At 32.9% G+C, this 26,554-nt stretch overlaps 1 protein-coding gene across 3 annotated transcripts in view; it reads right to left on the reverse strand.

Annotated features, from left to right (window-relative positions):
• LOC145293107 (uncharacterized) overlaps positions 1-26,554 on the reverse strand; it is a 199,733-nt gene that overhangs the window by 68,817 nt on the left and 104,362 nt on the right. For 2 of the 3 annotated variants that reach the window (XM_080139496.1, XM_080139488.1), the window contains one exon: positions 18,197-18,302. In XM_080139496.1, coding sequence (XP_079995622.1) covers positions 18,197-18,302 — 106 coding nt within the window. Of the gene's footprint in view, positions 1-793; positions 885-18,196; positions 18,303-26,554 lie in introns of those variants that run through there. The other variant, XM_080139506.1, reaches the window with a different exon arrangement.

Consider the following 26,554-nt stretch of genomic DNA (forward strand, 5'->3'; position numbering starts at 1 on the left):
CAAAGTACTACATTCTAACAACTACATAATGATCCCCCACTATTTTACTAGTGGAAAGTTCATTTCTACGCAAAGAATTGAGAAGCGATCCCTCATTTTATGATCACATCAGTTTTAACAAGGTTTTTTTAATGTCCTATTTGATTTCTAATGAAGATCCATTTCGAAAATGAATGCATTTTTTAATTTCCAGTAAAGATGGTTGGATATATCTTTTTAGTTAAACGTAATTATTCTAGAAACGAAAACTAAAATGATTGGCGCCAACCTTTTTCCTGATAATATTTGAAAATTATTGGGAAATAAATAAAACGCGATCCTTTCAAACAAATGGTTTAAGATTATTCCCATTGTTAATCTTGTTTTCCTTGGTTTTATGATGAAGTGATTTCTTCATGAAAAAAATATTAGAATAAAAAAAATAATAATAAAATACCGGCCGGCCTTATATATATAGGTTTCAACAAAAGCTAAACTTTAATAATAAAAATTTTAAAGAAAAAAATATCAACTTTTTAAACCGTGAAATTAAGTATATTAAAATGGTTAAATAAAAACGGAAGAAATTATTTTCTTTCGTTTTTTTTTTTTTTTTTTTTTTTTTTTGTTTAATATTTCGTCTAGCCAACGATAGAACAAATACTGAAATAAACGTTTACTAAAAACTAGAGACTAAAATCGTGTCTCCATTTTCTTATCTGAAACAGTTTATTATATTTACTAGGTAATAATATAATATTTAAAAAAAAAAAAAAAAAAAGGGGATAATTATATATCTCGGTCTAATACTTACATTTGTTTCTGGAAAGTGTTGGAGCAGGAGTGACGAGTGAGAGAGAAAGGTCACATGTTCGTATAATAGATTTGATTATTCTAGAATAAGTGACCAATAATGAGAATAACGGAATGACTGGGTGAGAATAACGGAATCATTGATCAAAAAAAAAGGTAATTGGGTTATTCTGTTATTCCACTGAACCGGAATAAAACGCAGTTACATTAAAGCTTCTTTAAAGAGTTTCCTTTTCACTTTCCACAATTTGTTTAAATTCATCGAAAGAAAAAAAAAAGTAATATTTTTATTATCATAATTCAATAATTGAAAATTACAGTTTGTCAAAAAAAAAAAAAAAAAAAAAAGATGACGATATATTTCCGTATTCATTCTATGATTCCGAAACCAGTTTATACGAATAGAATAACAGATTGGACATTTTTAATGAATATTAATTGAATATATAGTGTACCTATTTACTATGCCTCCCCACGGGACAGAGTTAGACACCAGGGTCGTTTTTTAACGTGGAGAAAAGGTACAAAAATAAAAATTGTCTCAGTCGTGAAGGATTTCTCCTCCACCGAAAGAGAACAAGAAATAGAAGTGCAGCAATCTGAAGAACAGATACTACACTTTGATCTTAGTGTAGTGTACATTAAACATGACTAAGGGGCCCTATATTCTTGCTCCCAGGTTACCATTTCTAAATAAATTCGTTTGTGCGGTTTTGAGTTTATGAATAATGAGTGCGAACAAAAATCCCACAATATTTCTGTAAAATTCTATTATAAAATCACTCAGTAAATTTTACTCAACAAAGAAGTGTTAATGTTCGATTTTAAGGAAGAACTTTGTTTTTATAATTGCCTCCCCATTTATCTTATATGGACGGACAATAAACGTGTAATACATAGGGATTGAAAAAATAAATACACAAAAATCAGAAAATTATTCGATTTTATTAAATAAACAATGAAAATTTCCTTAGCAAAAAAAAAAAAAAAAAAGTGGGAGGAGGAAGGCAGGCTCGAACACGTACCATGAAGGAGGAAAAGAACGGGGAAAAAAACGTGACGTCTTTCCTGTTACGATCACCGCCAAACCGGAAGTGACATAGGTTTAAATTAAGGCTAGACAATCAAAACGAGGGGATGGCTTTCGAAAATATCGGTGAAAAAAGTGACCCCCTCATTGTAGAAAAGTGCCCAGTTGAGGGTGAAGATATTAATGTTTTTAGCCAATTTTTCAGTATTTGTTGTCTGAAGGGTCGAGCTTCAAAACGATACTGATCTTGTGAAAATCTGTCAAAAGTTTTAGGCAGACATGCAAACATACATACATACATACATTTATATATTGGTAGCTCAAAAAAGCTTGCCCTATCTCTGAATACCCTTTATGTAAAATTTCAAATGTTTAAACCAGAAATTGTCTGAGTAATTTGGTATAGACCGCAGAGGTCAAATATTTTTTAACTTTGATCCCTATTATGACCTCTTAACATTTATTGTTTTGGGCTCAAATCAAGTTAAGTTAGATTGATGTCCAAGGGACCTATATCTAAAATTTCAAGTGTTTAGACCCAAAATTGGCAAAGGAGTTTAGTAGAGTTCTCAAAGGTCAAATCGTTGAACTTTGACCCCTTAACAGCCAAATTTCTGGCCGAAAATGGATTACAAAGATTTTCCCAAATCTCACTACTCCGTATATCAAATTTCGAGTCTGTAGACTGAAAATTGACAGTTATTGTGTCGGGAAATATACACAGACACACATTTTCACTTTTATAGATATATAGATTGAATGGTTGTTTATTTTTTATTAAAATGCGTTATGTATTTAAAAAATTATTAAAATCAATAAATAAATACAAGGTCGCTTAAATTGCTTTATTATTGATTTCAAAGGTGAAATTCATATATTATACTCAGTTAAAAACCACCTTTTGTAAAGATAAGATGCAAACAGGAAAAAAATAAATTTCGGTGGAAAATAGTACCCAAAAAGGTATAGCACCATAGTAGGTGGAAAACATTTATATATACTGTGGTCTACAAACAATCGTGAAACCCTATCAGAAGTAACAACAGCAGAGAAATGATATATGTAAAATATTCCACGTCTATTATTTGAAATACTTACTATTACGTTTGCATCTGTACCACTGTGGTACTACAGTCTGTGTCGTCAAAAAATGTTTTTTTCAGTCGGTCAACGCTGATCAAGTCATGTATGCCATTCTTATCTATCACGAAATGTTTTGGATATCTTTTAAGAACCTTGTAAGAACCGAAGGAGGATGGCTGCAGGTGCATGAGTACTCCGTCGTTTCTTACGAAGGCATGTGTCCATGCGTGAATGTCTTGAGGAAAGTGAATCATAGTTTTTTGAGACCTTGCTTTGACGTGCATTGCTCTCAACATGTACTTCTTTAAGCGAGATGTATAGCTTATCGGGTCTAGTGTGCTTTTACTGCCGGTCGGTGCAATCATTTGTCCTAGTAAGGTCAGAGGTGTTTCATACATGATCTCAGCAGCTGTAAGTCTGATGTCCATTTTAATGATAGATCTGATACCGAGAAGTACAAGACGAAGAAATTCTATCCAATTATTAGGATCGGAATATGCTTTCAAAGAAGCTTTCAGTTAGCGATGGAAACATTCAACCAAACTGTTCAAGGATGGATGATAAGGTGTGGTCCATATATGCTTGCATCCAAAGTAAACGTGAAAGTTCGGCAAAAAGATAGGAATCAAACTGTTTACCTCTGTCAGTAGTAATAATTTCCGGAACACCAAAACTTGATATCCCCTGTGAAACAAGCGTTTTGGCGACAGTCTCGGCAGAGATGTCAGTGATGGGTAAGGCTTCAAGCCATCAAGAGAATCTGTCGACACAAGTGAGCAGATATGTAAAATTCTTCAAAGGTGGTAATGAACCCATGTCAATCTGAACATGTTTAAATCGAGACTCAAGAACAGGGAACTTTGATAGGAGGCTCTTAATATGTTGAGTGACTTTGGATTTCTGGCAAGAGATACAACTCCGTGACCAGTTACGTACGTCCTTGTTAATAGCAGTCCATATGAAATGTGATGTAACCAATTTCTGTGTTGCCCAGATGCCTGGATGCAATAAATTGTGAAGTCTCAAAAAAAACTGTTCATCTGATTGGAGAGGTACATATGGACGTTCATGTCCAGTCGAAGCGTCACACCAAATAAAATTGTTTGAGGAAGTTGAAATTGGGAGATCATCATAAGTTGTTTAATTCTCCATCATTCTCCTGATCCTTTGCGATCTAATGAAGATCCATATCATAAACAGGCTGAAAGGCATTGATGTGCATACATGATAGTGTGTCAGTGGCCATATTTTTGGAGCCTTTAATATATCCGATGTCCAAAGTAAATTGTGAAATGTAATTCAAGTGACGAGCTTCTCTGGGCGAATGTTTGACGGACTTTGCAGATAAAGTATGTGACAGTGGTTTGTGATCGGTAAAAATAGTGAAATGTTTTACCGCGGAATAAGTAGCAAGCAATTTCCTTCCAAAAGTACTGTATTTTCTTTCAGCATCTTGAAGTCTTCTAGAAAAGAAGGATAAATGTTGCCAACAACCATCAACGAGTTGTTGTAAGATGCCCACATCGGAAGCATCTACGAATAACGCAAGCGGAGCGTCTGTCTTGGAAAAAAAAATCAACAATGTAGCGTTTGCTAAGGTCTTTATTAAAACTGAGAAAGAGTTTATTCATGTTCGCTTGAAGTAATCCCTTCACCTTTTTTCTTTCTATTCCGGAGAAGATCGGTAAAGAGCTGTGCCAATTTGGTGCAGTGAGATAAGAATCGTCTGTAAAAGTTAATTAAACCAAGACATTCCCATAGTTTACAAAGAGAAATAGGAACAGGGTAATCAATAATAGATTGAACCTTCTCAAGCACGAGACGAATGCTGTCCTTGTCAATAATATGACCAAGAAAAGATAATGACAAAACACCAAACTCACATTTGCTAGAGTTGATAATCACGTCGTATTCCGATAGTCTGTGAAATAATTCATTAAGGTGCTGAATATGCTCCTCTGTGGGTGAGCTTGCCACTAATAAATGGTGATGTGTAAGGCAATCCACATGTAACTGCGTCTATGAAGTGTCGAAAAGCCTGGGCGCTGTTTCTCAAAAAGTCCGAATAGAGTAGTGATGGCGCTATTGGAGATGTCTTCAGGATCAACAGGGATTTGATTGTATGCGGGCACGAGGTCAATTTTAGAGAAAACCGATTTTCCGTTGAGCGAATTGGAAAAATCATGCAAGTGAGGAATTGGGTAATTATTCAGTACTGTTCGGTTGTTAAGTGTCCTATAATTCCTGCAAGGACATCAGTCACCCGGTGTCGTCTGAGGGACCATGTGGAGCGGTGATGACCAGTTGCTTTGAGATAGACGAATGATGACTAGGTCCAGCATGTGTTGAAACTCTTGCTTAACTGGCTTCAAGCGGTCAGGTCGGAGTCTGCGCAAGCTTGCACTTCACTTACAGGTGGACCTCGAGTCTGTATATGATGTGTGATATCATGTTTGACAGTATCGTCCATGTCAATAGGTTGTGTAACATTTGGAAAACGTCAAAGTATTTTAGTATATACGTCTTCCGTGATTTTTGATATGACTGGGCTTATTTTTGCCAATTTGCTGATTCTGCCTTGCACTGATAATCTAGTATATTCTCCCACATTTGACGTCGATGAGTATGCTGAAACAGTGTAGGAAATCTGCCTCAAGTGTTGCAAAAGGGAGCTTCACTACCATGAACATCCATTGAAATGTGCATTTTAAACCTAGGTCTAATGTCATCAATTTGTGACCATAGGTTGAAATGGGGGAATGGTTCCCTGCTTGTAAAAGAAACAGTGTCTGTACATCGTTTTACTAGCTTGCTTGGGATAACACTATATCAACACTGTATCAACGAGACAATGTATGCCTGAATTCTTGTCAGTGACGTAGAAAATGTGATGTATACGATGTCAGCCAGGGGTGTCAGTTGCATTTACCACCTGACCATGTCATTTTGCAACGATTTAGATGTTTGTGTAAATGCACAGGGCTGTCAGTATCTCACAGATTTTTCTCCGTAATGCCGATGATAATAGAATAATCACATATCATCGTTGTTGTCTCAATAATAATCTGTTCCAACTCTCAGAACATTGGCAATAAAAGTTGTTCTATTGAGGCTTGTGCTGCCTCGTGGTCAAATTCTGCATCTGGTTGCTTAACTCCTGTACGCATTTAGCTTGTTTTTTAAGCATCTCTCCAACATCCGTGGTGTCTTTATCAGCTTCAGATCTTGTGAGGGAAATGGTCTGAGTTGCAGTTTGGTTGATTGGGGAGACTAACGCTGTAATCTCCATAATTTTGTCGATAAGGTCATCTCCCGAGTGGGCGTGAGTATCATTTGGACTCCGGATGGCAGTCTATTGCCAAATAGCTGTTTCAAAATGTCCGGTTGCAGTCAGCTCTCACCTAATAATTGTTTCATCCTTCTCAAAAATTGAGATGGTTTCCTATCACCCAGTTCTTCCTCCATGAGGACCTGGCGAAGGCGTTTTTGTTGCAAATCCGACATTTGTTTAACCAATTCTGACTTAAGTGTCCCAGGTGGGGCCATGATTAAATCACCCACTTCAGCCAGTACTTTGTGTGATAGTGACGTCACAACATGGTTGAGTTTGGTAAGTTTGCTATGAATCCTTTGCATATAAAATTGGGCTTCCACATGTACGAACCAGTGTGTGGGATCATCTGCCTAAAAAGATGGGACTTTAACCAATGCCAGCATGGTTAAATTTGATTACACTGTGTTGTTCTCCATTATGTGCCACACAAGTGTTCTGGTTTGCCGCTCAACCAGTAATTCCTTGATCACAGTCCACATACTGCAGGAATTATGATTTAATGAATTTTGTCATTATTATTTATTCAGTGACGCTATTCAAAATGAGCAGTCATATTCCGCCTGAGTAGTCATCAGTTTCCGGATTCATGAGAGGGTCACCAATTTGTAGGTCTCCGGATGGGGAGCGCCAAGGTCGCATGATGAATTTATATAAAATGAACAACAGTTATGATCATGTTAAGAATATTAATTCAAATCATTCCAACATAAGTGTTTTCTTGTAATGAGCGTTCATTATGCAGGAGCGTTCATAATGAGGATTTTGTGAGAATTGCATGAAGTTTAAGATTACTGACTTTTATGAACAGAGTGTTACACATGGCTTGAAATTAAACAGTCTTTAAAGCATGTAAGCATGTGTGTGTTCATTACATTAGGAAACAGTAGTTCAAGATAAAAAGATTTTAAAACAAAAATTAATTTTTGTTTGATGTGGTAATTTCAATGATGAGAATTAAGGTTCATGTGCGTAGTGCACAAATTCAAGGCAGGGGGATTTTAACGCCTCTCAGTGATGGAGTTATTCTAACATCCAGTCTTGGGGTAGACAAGAGAAAAACTAATAAACTGATTTGATTTCCGCGTCAAATCTTTATATACAGATATTCTTGAACATTCCAGCCTATTTGCCGTATCACTACAAACGGAAACATAACATAGTTCCTTTGTTCCATGTGTGCTTAGGCATTCTGATACTCGTGGGCATTGAAAACGGCGATTGTTACGAAAATGTTCCCGCCAAAGATTTGTTCCGGTTATATGTAGTGGTCACTATAAACTTCTGGAGGAATAATTGCCGTTGATGAGTATGCCGAAACAGTGTAGGAAATCTGTCCCAAGTATCGGAAAAGGGAGCTTTGCTACAGTGAACATCTACTGAAATGTGCGTTTTAAACCTCGGTCTTCTAGGTTTTAAACCTTCGGAATCCCTGGCAGATTGGAGACCCAGGGCACATGGTGGAAGTGGACAAATTTGTACTTAGATGGAAGTACAATGTCAGAAGGGTCGTTGAACCACTCTGGATCTTCGCATGATACAACCCTGCTGACAAGGAGAGTTTTCTAGTGACAGTCCCAGTTCGTAAGGCAGAAACCTTCCTTCTGATAATTAAGAAATATATACTGCCATGGACCACGATAGTCTTTGACTGCTAGAAAGCGTACAATAAAGTATGATCTGAAGGGTACAAACATCTTACAGTAAACCACAGCCTTAATTCCGTAGAGCCTACGACTAGGGCTACCACAAATCATGTGGAGAAAATGTGGAAAGAGGCAAAATAAAGACATAAAAGAGAGTGTGGAAACAACCACAATCTGCTGAAGTTATTTGATTGAATTTATGTGGAGATAAAAATTTGGAAAGAATCTTTTTGTCTATCATAAATCATATTGCAGAAAGCTACCTGGTTGACGAACTTCTTCGTTCTACATTCCCTAAGAAGCCTATTTTGCTTTCCTTCAACTGGCAGAAACTACTATTCCTAAGGAAATAGCTTCTCATCAGGAACCAAAAAATTGCCAAAAAAAGTGTAAGAGGTTGGAGCTTAGCTGATGTGGATGACCTATTAGATTTGAGATTCCTTTTTAGACTCTGTACAAGAGGAAAAGACTCTTGGTAGATGCCCCAGTTCAAATGTGGCAATAATACTCCACTCATGTGCAAATGGTGGCTTTGTAGGCTTGTAAACTATTCTAGTCAATTCTATTAAAACTGAATTTCGATTATTACCGAAATTAAACTTAAACCAATCAGAAAGCCTGGTTGGTTATGTTACACAATCAAGATCAGCAAGATCGCATTGTGAGTTATTGTATTTTGTCTTAATGCCAAACTGACAAAACCTTGTTCCAAGCAAATATAGACAAAGTAGCAGAATCAGAAAAAAAAAAAAAAACAAGCAGCAGAGTCAAAAAAATAAAAATAAAATAAAAATAACGATTTCTGTAAGATGCACAATTTTGATTGGCTAACTGCTTTAACTCTGATAAATTATCAAGATCTGATTTTTTTAAATATAAAAAATTCTAATTTTCAAATAAGTGTTTATCAACAAACAGCATCAACAAAAAAAATTAAATTTAACATACCATCAACTCAATTCAGATTTTGTCAGACAACAAAAAAAAAATAATTTAAAATATATTTATGCTACATAGACATACCTTTATTTTTTTTTATTTTTATTCAAACAGAAAAATAAATTCAATTTTTACAAGAAAATCCAGTTAGTACAGATAAAACGAGTTAATGCACTTTGCATATACACATCACATTTATCTCAACCAGAGCGAATATCTCAGATCAACCTGCCTTCTTCAACATATCTCACTATTGAACCATTTCAATTACAACCTATGCTACCAACATTGGAAGGAGCAACAATATTTTAAGCTAATTAGATACATCAAGTATCATCCAGATATAAAATCAATCAAAATTCCTGAAAAATTGCAATTTATGAATTTTTTAAAGAAATGAATGATCATCTGTGGAACAGCACAGACTATTTTATCCCAAATGACAAGTGCTGAATTGTGAGGCAAAAGTTGCACAATCTCTAACCACTCCTCTTCTGAGTTGGTTCCAGTGGCAAGAAATCCAGGATGACTGGAAACAATGCCAAGGTAAACAGAGAGCACATACAACACATGGTATTCCCAAATGGTTACCCATTTAATACTGACCAGGTTCAACGATGCATAACTTCAATGATCCAATGGAAACCAAAATAGTTCCCTCATCGACACCTATATTACATATGCAGAAATCAGAATGAGATCTGGAGGAGTTGTTACACAATCATTGGGAAAATGCAGTTTCGAATTACTAAGTTTTCCTTCTGACTAATAGATAACACCTTACTGATAGAACACTATTCCGAGTAAACAAAAGCAACAGAAGCAGAAAAAAAAATTCTTTAAAATACTCCATTTTGATTGGCTAACGAGATCCAATTTCAGTTAATAAGAAAAAGTTACTCTAGGAGCCAAGCACCTATTGGGTATGACTACAACTACCAACTTGCCAAAAAACCTCCCCCCCCCCCGTTTTATCATTTTATTCTAGCTGGGGATGAGGCATCACACTGAATGTTAGACGTGCATCCACATTCTCACATATTCCAGCCGAGAGACCTTTTTAAGATTCTAACCATCTCTTTAAGCGCAATTGTTCGAATCTCTCTTGCACTTGGTTCACTGGGTATATCTGCCAGTTAGTTTTTGAAATTCAGTCATAATATAACTACTCAGACATCAGCAAGCAAATCAATTTAACCTTGGCAATGGGCTCCTGATGAAGACATTACACTGTTATTGTTATGAAAAATATTTCTTCCACACTTTGCTGAATTGGCTTTAATGAAATAGTGGCATGGCGCACAACTATTATCAAAATCATATCAACAGGATATTTCACAAATTATTACTGACAAATGAACGAATGACCCAAACCATCAAGAAATTTTCATTTCACTCAGCAGACAAGAACTGACTATCACGAAATTGCGATCAAGACCTACAAAATATTATCAATGATACAAATGACTGGAGAATGTCAAAATATCGCTATTATTGCTATTGCTTTATAAAAAATAAAAAACATGAGTTAAAACTTTCATCAAAAACGTTTCTTAGCAGAAAACCATTTTCTTTGAATATTATTTGAAAATAAATCATTGAATTAGTTGTTTCTTTCTTGTCACCATATGCTTATTAGTAATATAACAGCTACATGAGCAAGAACCCAAGTACAGCCTGCAATTAGAGACTCAACTTGCATAAGAAACCATTGTCAGTCACAACACTGCAACACAGATTCCTTGCAGGCAAATTAAATCAAACTGGCTGTTAGATTACAGACATCTCAGTAGATGACACAAGAGTTATGGATTACTAAATATAGCGGCATGTTAGTTTCATAAACTCATTTGCACACAAGCCCACACACATACAACACTGAACTCTTCTTAATTTTAATTGCATTATCATCTCGTAAACAAATCTGATATACAACGTGTCTTCAAATGTAATTGAAGAATCATCTTCGCAAATGTTCAAATTGATGACCATTATTATGCAGCCAATGCTAATAACATAATAAGTGTGAGTACATATTTTGAGACAAGTTGTATTTATGCATAGACAAACTACGTAATTTCTTAGATTAGATGCTCTTTCCACAAAATAATTGCATAAGTGGTCTTTTGGTCTTATAAACGGACTTATTATTCCTGGTTACGCTAAGTCAATTCTTATCTCAACTATTTTTTGCCCATAAATATTTTTAATGTATTCCTTTTTAACATGAATGGTACTAATCACGTCCTCCAACTAATCCAACCTTTTCTTACAAAGATACTGATTTACCTCAATGTTCTCATGGCAACTCAGTAAACATGCGCTCGTCTGTCTCTACAGCATGCAACAGTGAAGAGCATGCACATGGAGACTATATTTTGACTAATTTCATCAAAATGCCACATTTTCTTATATATCATTACAATTGGACAGAATTAAATTGAAATATCTTTATTTTATACAATGTGGTAACTTACATTTTCCAATACTGTGGTTGGCTGATCAAAACATTTTTAACTTTTATTTATTATGCAATCCTGAACAGGTTTTCCCCACAATATTCAATTGTTTCGCCTTTTTATCGCTTGTTAAAAGGGAGTTCTGAATGAGATATGCTGTACTACCTACCAACGTGTCTTCCAAATGAACTAATCAGTTTTAAACCAGAAATAACTTTTCTATTCATCACTAAATGCTTCCAAATTCCTTTACAGTCACAAGGGATCATGAATTACTTCCTCTTTCAACAAAACAATTTAAAAACATTGTTTTCTTACAGTTACAATGATATTAGTTTCATTTTCAGCCTTATTTCTTTTTATTTTTTTAGCATCAACTGTCATGCAAATTGTTAAGTTTCAAATACTATATACAACATACATTTGGATCTTTGCTTGACAAATTGTATTTTTTTTTCTTCGTTGTCTTTTTTTAAAAAAAAACATTATTTAAAAGGGTTTTCACCAAACTACATGCCTAAATATTTTTATCACCTAATACACAATTCTGTTGTTTTTTTGTAATATATATATATATATTTGCAAAACATGCTGATTTAATAATAACTTTAATTCACACAATTTGGGCAAAATATGTGTGGTATTCCAACAGCTTATACTACAAATAAACTTTTTTTTTAAAGAATTGAAGAGGTGGAGGGGGGGGCCAATCAAAGTAATCCCAGTCAATGCCTGGTCGGGATAGCTAGTATATAACAAAAAGTTTATTATAGAGATTGTTTCTATATATATTCCTATATTGCATCCAATGAATAGGTGATGGCCATTGTTGCTTAACATACTTGGCTTTATCTGTGATAAGTGGAATAAATTTAAAAAATAATCCCTTTTCCTCTTAAATAAGTTTTCATATCTTTTTAGTAGATCCGTCTGTCATGCTTAAGTTTCTTTTTTGTTTGTTTTTTTATATAAATTTTAATATTTTAAACTACATAACTAAGTTTTAAAAGAATTGCTATTAATTATAATAAACTTGAATATGTAAATTATATTAACTCACAAGTTTTGAAGTTCGTTTATCAAGTTGAAGTTTGAAATTCATTGCATCGAAGACTAAGCACTTTCCTTGGCTATATCAAAAGACTATCATTCCATTTGGTAACTTCTCAGTGCCATGGTCAACCATTGGATAATTAAAAAATTGATGGTACTCAAGAATTTGTTTCACGATACCATTTAGCATAGTGTTGCAAGTAATGATGCGAATAATTCCAATAATTTTCCTGATTCTAATACAAATTCTAAAAATTTAGCTATAGAGTTGTTTTTACTTTTTTCAAATTACCATAAAAACCCATGTAATATATGTAAACGTGAAAATACACTTGTGGGAGATGGTGTATATATTTTAGTTTTACTGGTAGTTTAAAATCAATTAATATTTATCATTTTATCATTAATATCAGCAATGGAAAATTAAGTTTGGAAAAAGAAAAAAGAAAAGAATCATTTTTGGCATCGGAAAATAGGCATAGATTTTTATGATTTTAATACTGATTTCAACATCCCCAAAAGTTCTGATTTTCTAATTTTGATTAATCATCCCAGTCCTAGTGGCAAGGGACTCTCCCAGTGTTAAAATGGGATAATATAGGATGTATCCACCCACCCACTCACACACAAAAAAAATAGATTATGGCCTACGTTGTGTATTTTCAGATATGTTTTATGATCTAAAAATGTTCCACAACTTAAACCAAGTAATGAAAAGAGTTGAACAGACCTGGCAGCAAAATGAAGCAAAGGCCAATACATTCAAGCAGACACTATTGTTTTTTCTCAGAACCAGAGTAAATGAAGAGAAGAGTCTTACTAAAAATTTACAAACAGTTTGACAGTTCTAATCAACAACTCTTAAAGAGATACTAGAGTTCACTCTAACAGGTAGAATCCATGTATAAGCAGGGGAAAGAAGGTTGCTAGTTTATAACTGCAATACCATGTTTCGACTTCGACATTGCATTTGTATCTACCTTTTGAAGGGGAAGAACCCTTATTCATGCAGGAGTGAAGACAGGCAATATACAGGTTACTTTTCTTCCAAGTGCAAATAGTTACTTCAGCTAATAATGATTTTTTTTTCAAAAAAGGAAAGAAAAATCAAAATATTCAAACATTTTACAAAAATTGTAATATCAAGGGGAAAAAATAAATAAAACAAAAAAAACATGAAAGTGGTTGAAAATTTTTAATAAGATTTAAAAATGTCATTTTATTTAAATTAAAAAATAATGCGAAAACTTTGCACATTATGATAGACTTGTTTCAGAATTTGAGACAAGGATTCATAAATTTGTATTATTCAAACAATTATCTTGGTTGTTATATTCACAACATGGTTCCATGGCGTTACGGTTATTAGCTTGGTTAATAATCAGCAGAAGTCTTCTCAAGATTGATGGTTCAATACTTACTGTAAGCAAAAATAACTAAAAATTAACACAAAGAATTAAATAAATGGCTCAATTCGAAATTCCATAGAGGTTCCCAAGTTTGATTATTAGGTTTCCAACTTTAACAAGATCTATTTGAATAAGGTCTGAGGTTACATTAGCTGAAACATGAATATAACAACCAAGATGTGAATAATAGTCTGAATAATCCAAACAATACATTTGAATTTTTTTTAATAATTCACCTCCACAAAACAGTTATTGCAGAAAAAAGACCAATGTCTTTTGGGATTCTATTTTGAAGTTCATAGTCTCAAAATCAATTTAAGCTAATTATATCTGAAACTTCTTGACATTAAAACTGTCGGACAGAGTAAGCTGAAATTCGCTAACATAGATCTCTTTTCTATAATGGGTTAGAAAAATCAAACTTGAACATCGATTTTCACATCAACTTTGCAAGTAATACACTGGCATTTCTTATTGACTGAATAATGTTATTTTTTTTCCAATTTTCACACACTTACAATTCTTAGCACTTTAATTTTTTTTTATTGCTTTTAAGTATTTATGTATCTGGTCTCTTGTATTTGTTAAAGGTTCCAAGTATGAACACATCCTGGTACAGGTATTGTAATTAGTTAAAGTTGAAGTATAAAATTGATAATTTTTAAATAATTTATTTTTGAACCTCGAAAGCCACTTATATGGGATACACTTGCTCCAACCATTTCATGGCATCAAGAATTACAGAATCTGTTGCTAATCCTTGCACCGCAGCTCAGTTCGCTAAAACTAGAAAAATGAAACAAATACAGCTCACTAACCAACCATTTCATTTTGTAACCCGAGTTGAAACATTAAGAGTCTTCAGTTCTGATACTTTACATTTCATATATGGCATTGGATGGATGATAATCACTTGTAGTAATAAGCCCTGAGAGACTGCTTGGATGTCCCAGCATATCTTCCCAGTTATCATTCACCATGGCACCATGTTCATTTAAATCTTGATGAAGAAAACAAAGAACTTTGTCCTCGTGTGGAAAATAGTAAATAGAAACTTAGTGAAATAATTCTTTTTATTGTCCACAAATAATTTATTTTACTATTTTTTTTTTTTTCTTAAATCTCATTTATATTTGTTTTTAAATCTACCAACAATTTCTCCTCATTTTCGTTTATTTTTTTTGTTTTTTGGAAGATAAAAATTATAAAAGTGTAGTTTTTCTTAATTTATTGCTATCAAAAACAAAAATATCTTACATTTTATGATAAATTTATATGATTCATATTTAAATCATATACATGTTCCCAACAGTTGCCCTTATCTGGGTTGCTGCCATTTGCTGTTGAACTAATTGGCCTTTTTCAACGCCTTTGTCATCATAACTTTCTATGAATTTTCAACAAAATACTTTATTCACACACACCAGGATAAACTACTCTAATTCCATGCCTTTTTAGATATCTTGCATCAGTGTATTCTTACTAGAAGTTCTTTCATCAGGCATCAAACCCAGAATTTTCGGATAGAATATCTTTTAATAAATGTACTCACTGTAGGCAAATTTAAGATGACTTTCTGGAATTTATAAACTGATGGTTTTATATGATTATTTCTATATACTCATATTGCATGCATGTGGTTATTTTATTTTTTTATTCCAAACAAGACATATTGCCACTTAGAACATAAAGGGCTACTATTTGGAATCATATCTAACAGGGAACTGTTGGGAATTGAACAGCAAGTCTGTTCACATTACATTTAAACTTCTGCAGGTTAGTACAGTGAAGGAAGCAGGAAACAGGGAGGGAATTCCAAAATCTAGCAGTCCAAGAGGAAAAACTATTAGAGTAGAAGGATTTCCGGCATTTAGGGATCTCAACTATTAATTTTTATTACTATTATAAATTTTTAATTCTCAGATCAATTATAACATGATTCTTTGCTAGGAAGTGTAACTTAATGTGTCCATGCTATGGGGTCAGGTTACATTCTCAAATTATATAATCAGCTCCCTGGTTGTAAACAATAGGCAACATTCCCTGTATCTGAAGGGGTTAATACCGTCTGCAGTTTTGACGGAGTTTTTCGACTTTTAGGCATCATTAATTCTCTTCAGAGAATTATTTGGGTTCGCACCATCAGCTGAAATAAAACACTTGCTAAAAAAGAATAAACAAAACATTTTTATAGATAAAACCATACCATTTATTTTTACATTTCAAAGAGACTTATAAAACCCAAGAGTTGGCTGAGCTGGCTTCATTCGACCAACACAAATAAAATAAAAATTTCAACTGCAAAATCTTCTCACTCGTAACAATAAAAAAAAGAGACATGAATACACATCAAAAGAGAAAGAGAGAAGACAATAGTCATTGGCAGTGTTACCAGTTCAACATATCCCAGGCAGCAGTTCATATGACCTTTAATCTAGTAGTCAGCAAATCAAGTTGTTGATATTTACTGCTGTCCCAATAATGCCTGGCAACCTATGACATCATAACAATTCTGAATTGAAGTAAACTGACACAATGTTTTAATATAATTTCGATTTTAATCGTCTCCCCACAAATACAGAGAAAGTTAACAACAAGGCTTTTAAATGTGGTGAGCTCCAGTTCCTCCACAAGGCTGCTTATCATTGCACCATATAATTGCTATTTCTTTAATTTATGGGCTCCAATATTATGTTTATCTTTATACCTGGTTTATTCAAGCGGTCACTGGAATCCAACAAATGCACTGACTTAAGAGTTTCTTGATCTTCTAGTGTTGTTCTATCTACTATTTTGTAACCTCATTTTATAGGGATTGGTGAACTCCTTTTTGTATCCATGTATAATCAGCTTTGCTTGATGTTAATGTCTTCCTTCAGACTATGATTTTTGGACATATAAATAATGTAAATCAAAAAAATTCTTTATCTTAACAATAGTGTCAAATATTTAGTTTGTCTTTGACTTTTTATTTGTGAGGTTGATCCACTAAGGCTTGAAAGATGAAAGATGGATTCATGTCTTTCCGAAGGGAATTAGTGAAAGTAATGGCAATAATGTAAAAAGAACAAATTTAAAAGAAATCGCAAAAGGTTGTTGCAGATAATTATTTTAATAAGTTTTATTTGCCTTCATTAGCAGAAAGCATTAAAGAAAACTTTTAAAAAAGAGAAGATGCAATTAAAAAAAAAATTTTATTTTCTGATTCTTGTAACTTTCTCTATTCACCTTCTTTAATGCGGAATAGCTTTTTCTTTTAATGATAAATAGACCTTTTGTGGGTCATTTAGTGCTGACTCCAGATTCTTAATATAATTTGTAGTTATATAAGAGTAACTAATATAGATAATTTGTTCAATTGTATATGCAGATTCCACATCTTTAATTTTTTAGTATCATTTCACTTGAATAGAATGTTGTCTATATTGATGTCTTCAAAGAGGCTTTTCAGGTTTGCTATGTATAAGTGCTGTTAGCTTTTCTATAACATAAGAAATGACAATAAGTCTGCAGATAAAAAAAAATTATCTTACTAAATACAAAATATTTTCCATCAAAGAAAACAAAAAGAAAAACAAAACATTAAAAGAATTTTTTGAATCCTTTTAAATAATACAACTTTTGGGATAGCAGCACTTCAATAGTAACTTTTGGAATATCAGTAATAACATTTTATTTTTATTTTATCGTATTTACTTCATAAAAGAATTATACACTTTTCAACTGTGTTGTTCTCCTATATACAACCTGAAAGTAAATCCTATGGTAAGTCCTCAATTTAGGAACATTTTTATACTTTTTACTTGCACAGGTTCACTTTGACCAACAGCAGGAGTATCTAACAGTGTCCCACCTATGTGAAAAATAGAATCTATCATTTGCAGATTATAATAAATTAATCTGTAAATATTTTAAGATATTTGGAACTTGAAGCATAAAAAGTTTTACCAAAATGGTTAGGCATTAAATGACTCCAAAAGAATCGATAGGCTTTAAAAACAACCAACTAAACCAATATTTGTGTCTGTATTAGACAACAGAGGCAGACATATGGTGGTGCTCCGTGAACCTCTTCTTTACAGACATAGAATAATCTATATATATAAAAACAGAAATAATTATTAAATAATTTGTTTTATCAGTTCTCATTTTTTTCGTTGATTTTAAAAATGAACTATTTTAAATTTTCTTTGGTTTATGATCATTTTTTTTTCATTTGTTTTATGCAATTGTAAGCTTAATAGAATGAGAAAAAACATGGCTGAAATTCATGCCTTTAAAAATGAAATAAAATTAAAAGTACTTTTTTATAAAATATACATGACAAGTTTATGACTATTGAAATATTCATATCAAAATTTGTACGATTTATAAAAAAAAAAAAAAATCAAAAAAAAGGTGCTTTTATTCATGATCGTGTCTGGAAGTCGGAAATCTCCTTTAAACTTCCTTACCTTCAACTCTTTTCTTCACCTGTCTCTGCATTTCAAACAGTTTCTTTTGCTGTTCAAGATATTGCTTGATGAATTCGCTTTGCCCTGTAACTTCATCATTCTGCAACTAGAAAAATACAATCCATATAAATAAAGGAGTTCCAAAAACAAGTTGTTCTTTATATAAAAAAGAAAAGTTTAATTATTAAAAAAAATTCTGATCTAAAAGGTTGAAAAGATGCTTAGTATTTTTTTTTAAGAGGTGAACTTTAAAATAACATCTGCAATCAAATTGTGAAGCAGCAAACTTGGCATCATGAACCTGGCAGAAGAATCGTTGTTTAAACCAGTAATCTGGTTGGTATGCTATGTGGCATATCAACTTTTTCTAGGTTATTTAATGCTGAACCCCAATATTTATAATATAAACAATTGAACACAAGTTGCTATTTTTATCCATACATGAGAGAAAACTACGAGCTTATGCCTTTCCCGGGAGTATTGACATGAAACTGAACACAAAATAAATCAAAAGTAGGATTGAAAGACAAAACGATACCATTTAAAATGCAAAATATTTATAGTGAAAAAAGGGTTGCGTAGTCTCCTACTGCACTCATTTTCCTTTTGCAGTACGAATAAAAGGACCCTTAGTGACTGCAGAGTCACACGATAATGAGAGAAGTACTTTATCTTCTTGATCAGCAAGTTTCATTGAAGATACTCAACTCATAGTGTGTCAGAGGGTGTGTGTAAAAATGTCCAGACTGATCATCACAACCCACACAGTATATTCAAAATTTGTAAGAATGCTTTGTATTTCGGAAATTCGAATTTGGGTCAGTTAACATTAAACTTTCATGAGAAACTAAAAAACATTCTAAAATTTAAATGCCCAAGTTTTCAAAATTAACAGAAAAAGTGATAATTTAATGGATCTAATAATCTGATAATTTTAGAGAGGGGGGGGGGGTAATAATATCTTTCAACTCCACTGTGATATGTACATTCAACTTATTTAGCCAACCTTGTAGTTGAATCATGCAAAGTCAAAGGCGAATATCTATTGTATACAATTAGTCGAACAGAACCTGCTATTTTACCCATAACTAAAGAGAGGAATTGCAGATTAATTCTGCGAGGATTTCAACTCGCCACAGCCAATTCAATGGTTTGTGATGCTTTACACTATGCACTTGGCTTCTGTACAGATTAAGGCCAAAAACAACCATTAGCATTTTAGTATATATCATGCTCCAAAGAAATATAATGGTCAGCCTTTGTCTCAAAGATGTCTAGGATTGTTATTTTTTAACAAATTTTCTCTATTAATAAAACTGTGCAACTACTTCTCATGTGTCTCGGCATCTATATTTCTCATCGTCACATAATTTACATGTTTGTTCTTTTTACTACTAATTGGTTATTAAAATAAAAAATATGATAGCATAAAGTACCAAAAAATAACTTGAAAAATATTTTATTTAGAAAATATAATTTCATTGCAAAATTAAATATCCCATAATGCATTTTTGTTTAATTCAAACAAGTCAGCCATTTTAATAAATAAGGTAGATATTTTAAAGAATATTTTCTTCAATCAGGTGTTATAAATACTAAAAAATACATTTTGTATAAAATAATCAAAATATTTAGAAAAATGTTTCATTAGTTCAATTGAAATATCACTTCAGTCAATTATGGAAATGAGTCAAGAGATCCTGAATTTTTAAGATGAGGATTGGTTATTCGTATTATTTGGATTGATCAGACTACTATTCCCATCTTGAGAGTAATTTTCGCAACGTTTCAGTCGATGTAACCTCCAACCTTCTTCAGGTGTATCTTGTCGAACTCGGGAATGTTTTGTCAAACTCGGGAATTTGAACCAAATTTCAAACAGAACCCTTTATTTACTGCACAAGGGCAGTATGCTCTTGTTCCGTCAGTCATTAATTAAATCGCAATTGTATTTTTCAGTCCCCCACACTGAGAATTGAACCGTCAATCTTCAGGAGAATATCACTTTTACAATAGACTAGCGAGGGGTACCCGGCGTTGCCCGGGTGTTTGGAGGTGGGGGGGGGAAGTAAGTATGAGGATCAAACCCGAACCATTGAGGCAAAGTTGTAAATTAAAGTGTGAAAAAAAAAATGTGCGACGTTAACCATTGCTCCACCGCGAGATGCTAACGGAAATACGTTTGAATTTATTTAATTACTTGGATTTAGCAGGTGCCCGTTTTAATGAGTTAATGAGGTCAAGTTTGACTGCGGGATAGTATTCATTTACTGCTGAACGCTTTTTTCGCCCTCCCCCAAGATGTTATAGGAAAAAGACTAACCCACATGCGGCGAGCGACAAATATTGAATATTTCTCTTCCCGAAATCGAGCAAATTAAATAGACAGGCGATCTTCGTTGTTAACTGTGAAATATTACGATTTATATGTGATATAAAAAGTTTTAAAAAGTTGTGAAGCAAGCAACCACTTCTCTGAAAAAAGCCTTTTGTAGACACACAGAAAAAGCGAACACACATACATACATACATACATACATACATACATTTTCGCTTTTATATTTATAGATTTTTCCAAGTACTCTAACCACTGTACCACAGGTCCTTGCAGACAGTTCTAGTACAAATTTTAGGAATCTTAAACCTATTCTTATTTCTAGTTGTAAATATCACTATTTACTTGCATATAGTATCTATTATTTATAATTAACAGTTTCCATATTGTATTAAATTCTATACTAGGTCTACTTGGTAATTGGTTGTCTCCCAACATGTGTTGTTTATTTGAGTAGCAATACACACGGACGATAAAAACGCTTTGGATAATTACGGATTTCAAGGGGGTTCTGCTAAAATCGTCATATTTTAAAAACCAAAGCATCTTAAGTCCTCAAAATACCACCGTTTTGTTCGAAATTGAATACACTTTCCAATAAATTAATACATAATAATGTACATTATATATTTTAAAAGTTTTAAGCAAATGAAGTGCTAAAAATGTTAACACATAAAACAGCGTTTTCGGTAAGATTTTGTAATGACCCCCCTCTGATTTGTAAATGGTCATACCGCGATTCTCTTAAGAATTTTGTCATGAAATTTGGAAATTAACTAGAGGAAATATCACTTTTAATAGATTCGGTTGTCCGAAATTCTTTTGACAACTCATTTTTTTGTTGTGTTAAAAAAAAAAACTTGAACATGACGAGTTTGGAAAATTTTGGAAATAAATTTCTTTGGACACCCACTGTTAAATAAATCAATCTTTTTACTACATTTATCTGTTAAAAATAAAAATGTAATCAGCTTTATCTTGCAATACGGTACCGAGCAATTTAAAATCATGATACCTGGAAAAAATCGTTCTATTTTTAAAAAGAATCTAAAAACGATCTGTAGAAGCAGCAGCAGCTACTATTGCTGATATTAATTACTTTACTGTAAACAAACTTTTTTTGTGTTGTTTTTTATTCCAGAACGAATTAAAAAATTAAAAAAATGAAAATATGAATATAAAAAAAATGTTCTTACATATTTAGTTGAAGCTCATATCATCAGCACATAATTAGCTTAACAAGAGCTATTCGGTTATCAGAATATATAATTTTAAAGCAATCCAGCATTATTTTTGGTTGAATCTTAAAAATATAGTTGCAAAAGAAGTATGTAACGTGTGCACTTTTATCCATTAAATTAGTTTTTTTTAATGGTGAATTAAACAGTCTTTTGTTTCACAAAAAAAAAAAAAAAAAACGAAAATGTAAAATATGATTTTTTTTGCTTCACGTGAGCGAGCAGTACCCTCCCTCCCACTCCCAATATATTTTTCGTCTTTTTTTACAATTTTTTTCAACAGATTATAATCGAATGGACACTACCCAATTATATATATATTTAAAAAAAAAAAAAAAAAATACAAAATCAATATTTAAATATTTGTAGGAGATGCTCAGTTTCTAGCTAAGTTCTTATTTACTTGCCTCCTCACAAGGACAGTTAGACACAAGGTGAGGAAACTCCAGCTTCCCAAAAAGGGTCAATCTGGATAAAAACAAACATAAAAATTGTCTCAGTCATGAAGGATTTCTCCTTCATTGACAGAGGACAGAAAAGGCGAAGTGTAGCATCAGAATACAACACTTTGATCTTTGCCCGAAGTCCAGGTAGAAAAATAAAAAAAAACGTCTTAAACTGGAAAGTTTAACAAAATAATGTGTCACTGTGTCACTCGAACAAGAAATGTAATTGAAAATAAAAACCAAATTAATAAATAATTTGTGAACGATTTGTTAGCTTTAGCAAAAAATATTTTTTGATATTTAAATAAGTGGGCAAAAATACTTAAGTTTTCCAAACGTCACGTTTTTTTGTTAGTGACGTCACTTGTTTCAAATGAAATTTATTTTTGTCTATTTGTTGTAATTCTTCACACCCCTTAAGAATTATGACAAATAAACAAAAATAAATTGCATATTTAAAAGTAATTTGATGTCCAAAATCTAAGGTATAACATTTTCCAAAGTCAATAATTATGACCCACTAATCGTAAACACCTCCTTAAAAAAAAACTTCCTTAATCCTACCCCTAGGTACGAGTGGCAAGCCTCCTCCTCTTAAAACCTTCTTTAGCGCTAACAATTATGCTAAGTCTAAGTGGCAAGCTCCTCACTAAACAAAGTTCCTTGGTAAGCTACATATAAGTGTCTAAAAAAAAAAAAATCCTTCCTTAAAGAAAAGTGCACCATTTATCACATATCATAAAAAATTATCACATATCATAAAAAATTAGTCAACTGTCCTAAAACGCTAGAATGGTCTTGAAATGGTCAATTATTTTACATTAAATTTATGTGAAAATAACCCCCACTCTAAATTCTAAAATTGTTTTTATTTTGTTTCTATCAAGTTTTTAGAGTATTCACACATAATTTTCCGTAGCTCTATCATTAACCCAAAGTCAGCGTGGCCACCTCCCCACCCTCTCATAATTGCACAAAGACCCTCTTAAAACCACGCATAATCGTCTTTAGAAAAAAAAAAAAAAAAGCGCACACAAATTATCTCCGATAAAAAAAAAAAAAATGGTTTACTGCCCGAAAACACTAGAATAGCTCAAAATGGGGAATCATTTTTCATTAAATTCTAAAATAATACTTGTTTATCTTTCATTAAAGTTTTTTAAGGTATTCACACGTAATTGCCTACAAAGGTAAAATCGCATATTTTGAAGAGGTGGTCAGATGGAGGGGGGGTAACGGAACGTATTAATCTACAATAATACCAAAGAAATATTGCAATATATTCATTTTTAAACAGTCCTAGATTTCGATTTCAGTTATTTGTACATATAATGCATTACAATTCAGCTCTGAGTTCTTTAAGTTCTTTTAATGGATACATGGCATTTTTAAGGAATTGAAGCATATTTATGTGCATTTACTGCAAATTATTTGGAAACCATTCAATTTTGGAAATTTTCAGTAGCATATTCTAATCCCTAGCACAAAAATACACTTATATGGTAAATTTCATTGCTTAATCGTCTGTTTTAACAAAGATCTGGCATTTTTACTGAAAAAGTAGTGTAAAAAAAAAATGTGACAAAATGCATATGGTCTTAAAGAGGGAAAAAATATCCAAACATGTGAGGCACAAAAATAGTCATAACTTCCTTAATTTTAATTGGATTTAAAAAAATTTAAAAAGATTCTTTCTTAGCTCATCAAGCTCTTTCTATAGATACCAATATTGAAATATTTTAAGCTATTTCAATTTTTTCATGTCTATTGCTATTTTGAGTCATCTTACTCTCCACCGTTCTTCTCTATTTATAATTTTTATTTCGTCCCATAACGGTAGATGGTTTCCATTTTCCCTCATATGGTCAGCTATACACGGTCTTTCAATCTCACCACCTACTATGGCTTTTCAATGTTCTTCTAACCGTACTTTTAGTGGACGACATGTCTCACCTTTGAACAGTTTTTCATATTTACATAAGATCTCATATATACAGTTCTTAGTCATAATTTTTTTTTGTAGGCTCATCCATATTTGCTTGCCTTTTTTTTTTTTTTTAAATCCATTTCTGGTGGTAGGAATCCCAAAACTAAAAGGGTCAAGCAGTGCTCCACTACCATGGCCTTATCAAATGGCAGACTCATCCTTACAAGGTGGAGGGGGTGTTGAGACATGTTAAGCCTTGTCTTTGACTCTCATCCTCTCTCTTTCTCCCTACATCCTCTCTTTCCCTTGATTCAGCCTCTCTCTCAGTTCTTTTACTAGTGTGATAATTAAAACAAAAAAAGCAAGATATATCTTCCGTTGACAAAAAAAAAAAAAAGTGAAATTTAAAATGCTTTCTTTCTAAAACACATAATCCAATGCTGAAATTATGTGACAGTATACAGATGACATAAACCCCTGACCAATGTAGGGGTCAGCACATCTAGGAACAATAATATGTTGCTATATTTTTTTTTTCATAGTGAACTGTATAGTTGGACGGATCAAGTTTACATTGTCTATTAATGTTTGAATAACTTCCTGATAGGGCCAGACTATGAATGTGTCATCCACATATCGCAACCACATTGTTGATTTTAGTAATGTTAATCCCAACACCATTTCCTCAAAGTATTCCATGTATGCATTGGCCAGTACTGGGGACAATGGTGATCGATATGCTGTGAAAATTATACTTAAGATGAGAACAGTAGTCCGATGAATTCAAATAATACAAGTCAAGAGTTGTTTTGTAAAATGTTTAAAGAGATTTTATTTTTTCCCCTCTAAATTAATACTATTTAATAAAGGCAAAAATGAACTTCTTTAACAAACAAATTCATAAAAAGTGTCTGGCACAAGTTTCTTTTGTGTGCAAGTAAAATTTCAATTCAATGGAAAAAAACTAAATAAAACTACCTATGTTAAAGTACTTAAAAATGTCAGGAAAATCCCACTGCAACTTATGCCCCCAATAGTAGCCCCCTACTTTAAAGTGGCACTGTGCCTTGTTAGGGGTGAAAATTGATTTTAAAAAAATAAATAATAAATAAAAATAAGGGGGAGAAAAAAGGGTGTGAAATATGTAAAGAAAAATTAACTTTTTAAATGTCCAAACTACAATTTCATAAGCCATGATTTAACTCATTCGTCACCCCTCCCCACCAGCACCATCTGAATTCAATTGAGAATGATTTTAGACAAGCAGCAACAGCAGCTGCCGGCTCCAGAAAAGGGTATACATGTGTTCCATTTTTCAATTCTGAAATGTCAGCTTGTAAATGGTGGGAGTGGGGTGCTATAGGGATGACATGACAATGAAATGAAATATTTCTATTCTTCTTCAGATTGAAAAGAAGATTAAATGTCTGCATTTCTTAATCAGGTAAATTAATCAGAAACCAGATCTAGAAATAGATTTAATTATTTTTCAAGATGGTGGACACAACTTGCCTTAACAGAATTATCAACCCAATGGAGAGAGAAGGACTAAACCTGGAAATAAATGCGAACAAGCGGATCTTTCTCCAAAATGGCTTCCTTGTGTTACACAAGGAGCAACATCCAAAGTTTCCATTATGTGCTTTTCCAAATAACCTCTAAATCTATTCAAAAGCCTTGTTGTATGTTTATTTTAGCATGTTTTTAATAGTATGACATGTAGTTGATAAAATGAAAAATAATCAAAATCCCACAACTGAAGAAACATTGAGGTACTTTTAATGCTGTCAAATAATGATAACTAATATATATATATATATATATGCGTAGATCACTCTGACAGATGTTAAAAGCATTAAAAAAAAAAAAAAAAGTTTACATTTCAACAGTATTTCTCGTGGTCAACGGTGACCGAATGGATTAGGCCCTTGCTAATGAAGTCAGAGGTGGCTTCCGTTGCCGGGTGGGAATCTATCGACCAGTGTTAATCGTGATACCCTGCACTGATGATTCCTGAAAGGATGAAACACTAGTATCTGTAAGCATTTTATGATTATTATAGTAAATAATTATATATATATATATATATATATATATATATATATATATATATATATATATACACACACACTAGCATTTCAGCCCAGCGTTGCCCGGGTGTTTGGATGTGTATGTTGAGCAAAAAAAAAAAAAAAAAAAAATGGTAGTAGGAAGGCAGGCTCGAACCCGTACCGCAAAGGAGGAAAAGAACGGGGTAAAACCTAACGTTTATGCTGTTACGACCACGGCCAAACCGGAAGCGACATCTTTTAAAATTAAGGCTTGACAATCTTAAGGAGAGGATAACTTTAAAAAATATCGGCAAAAAAAGTGCCCCCCCCCCCCCCCGTAGAAAAGTGCCTAGTTGAAGGG

This window comes from Euprymna scolopes, chromosome 2 (assembly GCF_053919585.1).
Source record: "Euprymna scolopes isolate OS-2025 chromosome 2, ASM5391958v1, whole genome shotgun sequence".
NCBI lineage: Eukaryota > Metazoa > Mollusca > Cephalopoda > Sepiida > Sepiolidae > Euprymna > Euprymna scolopes.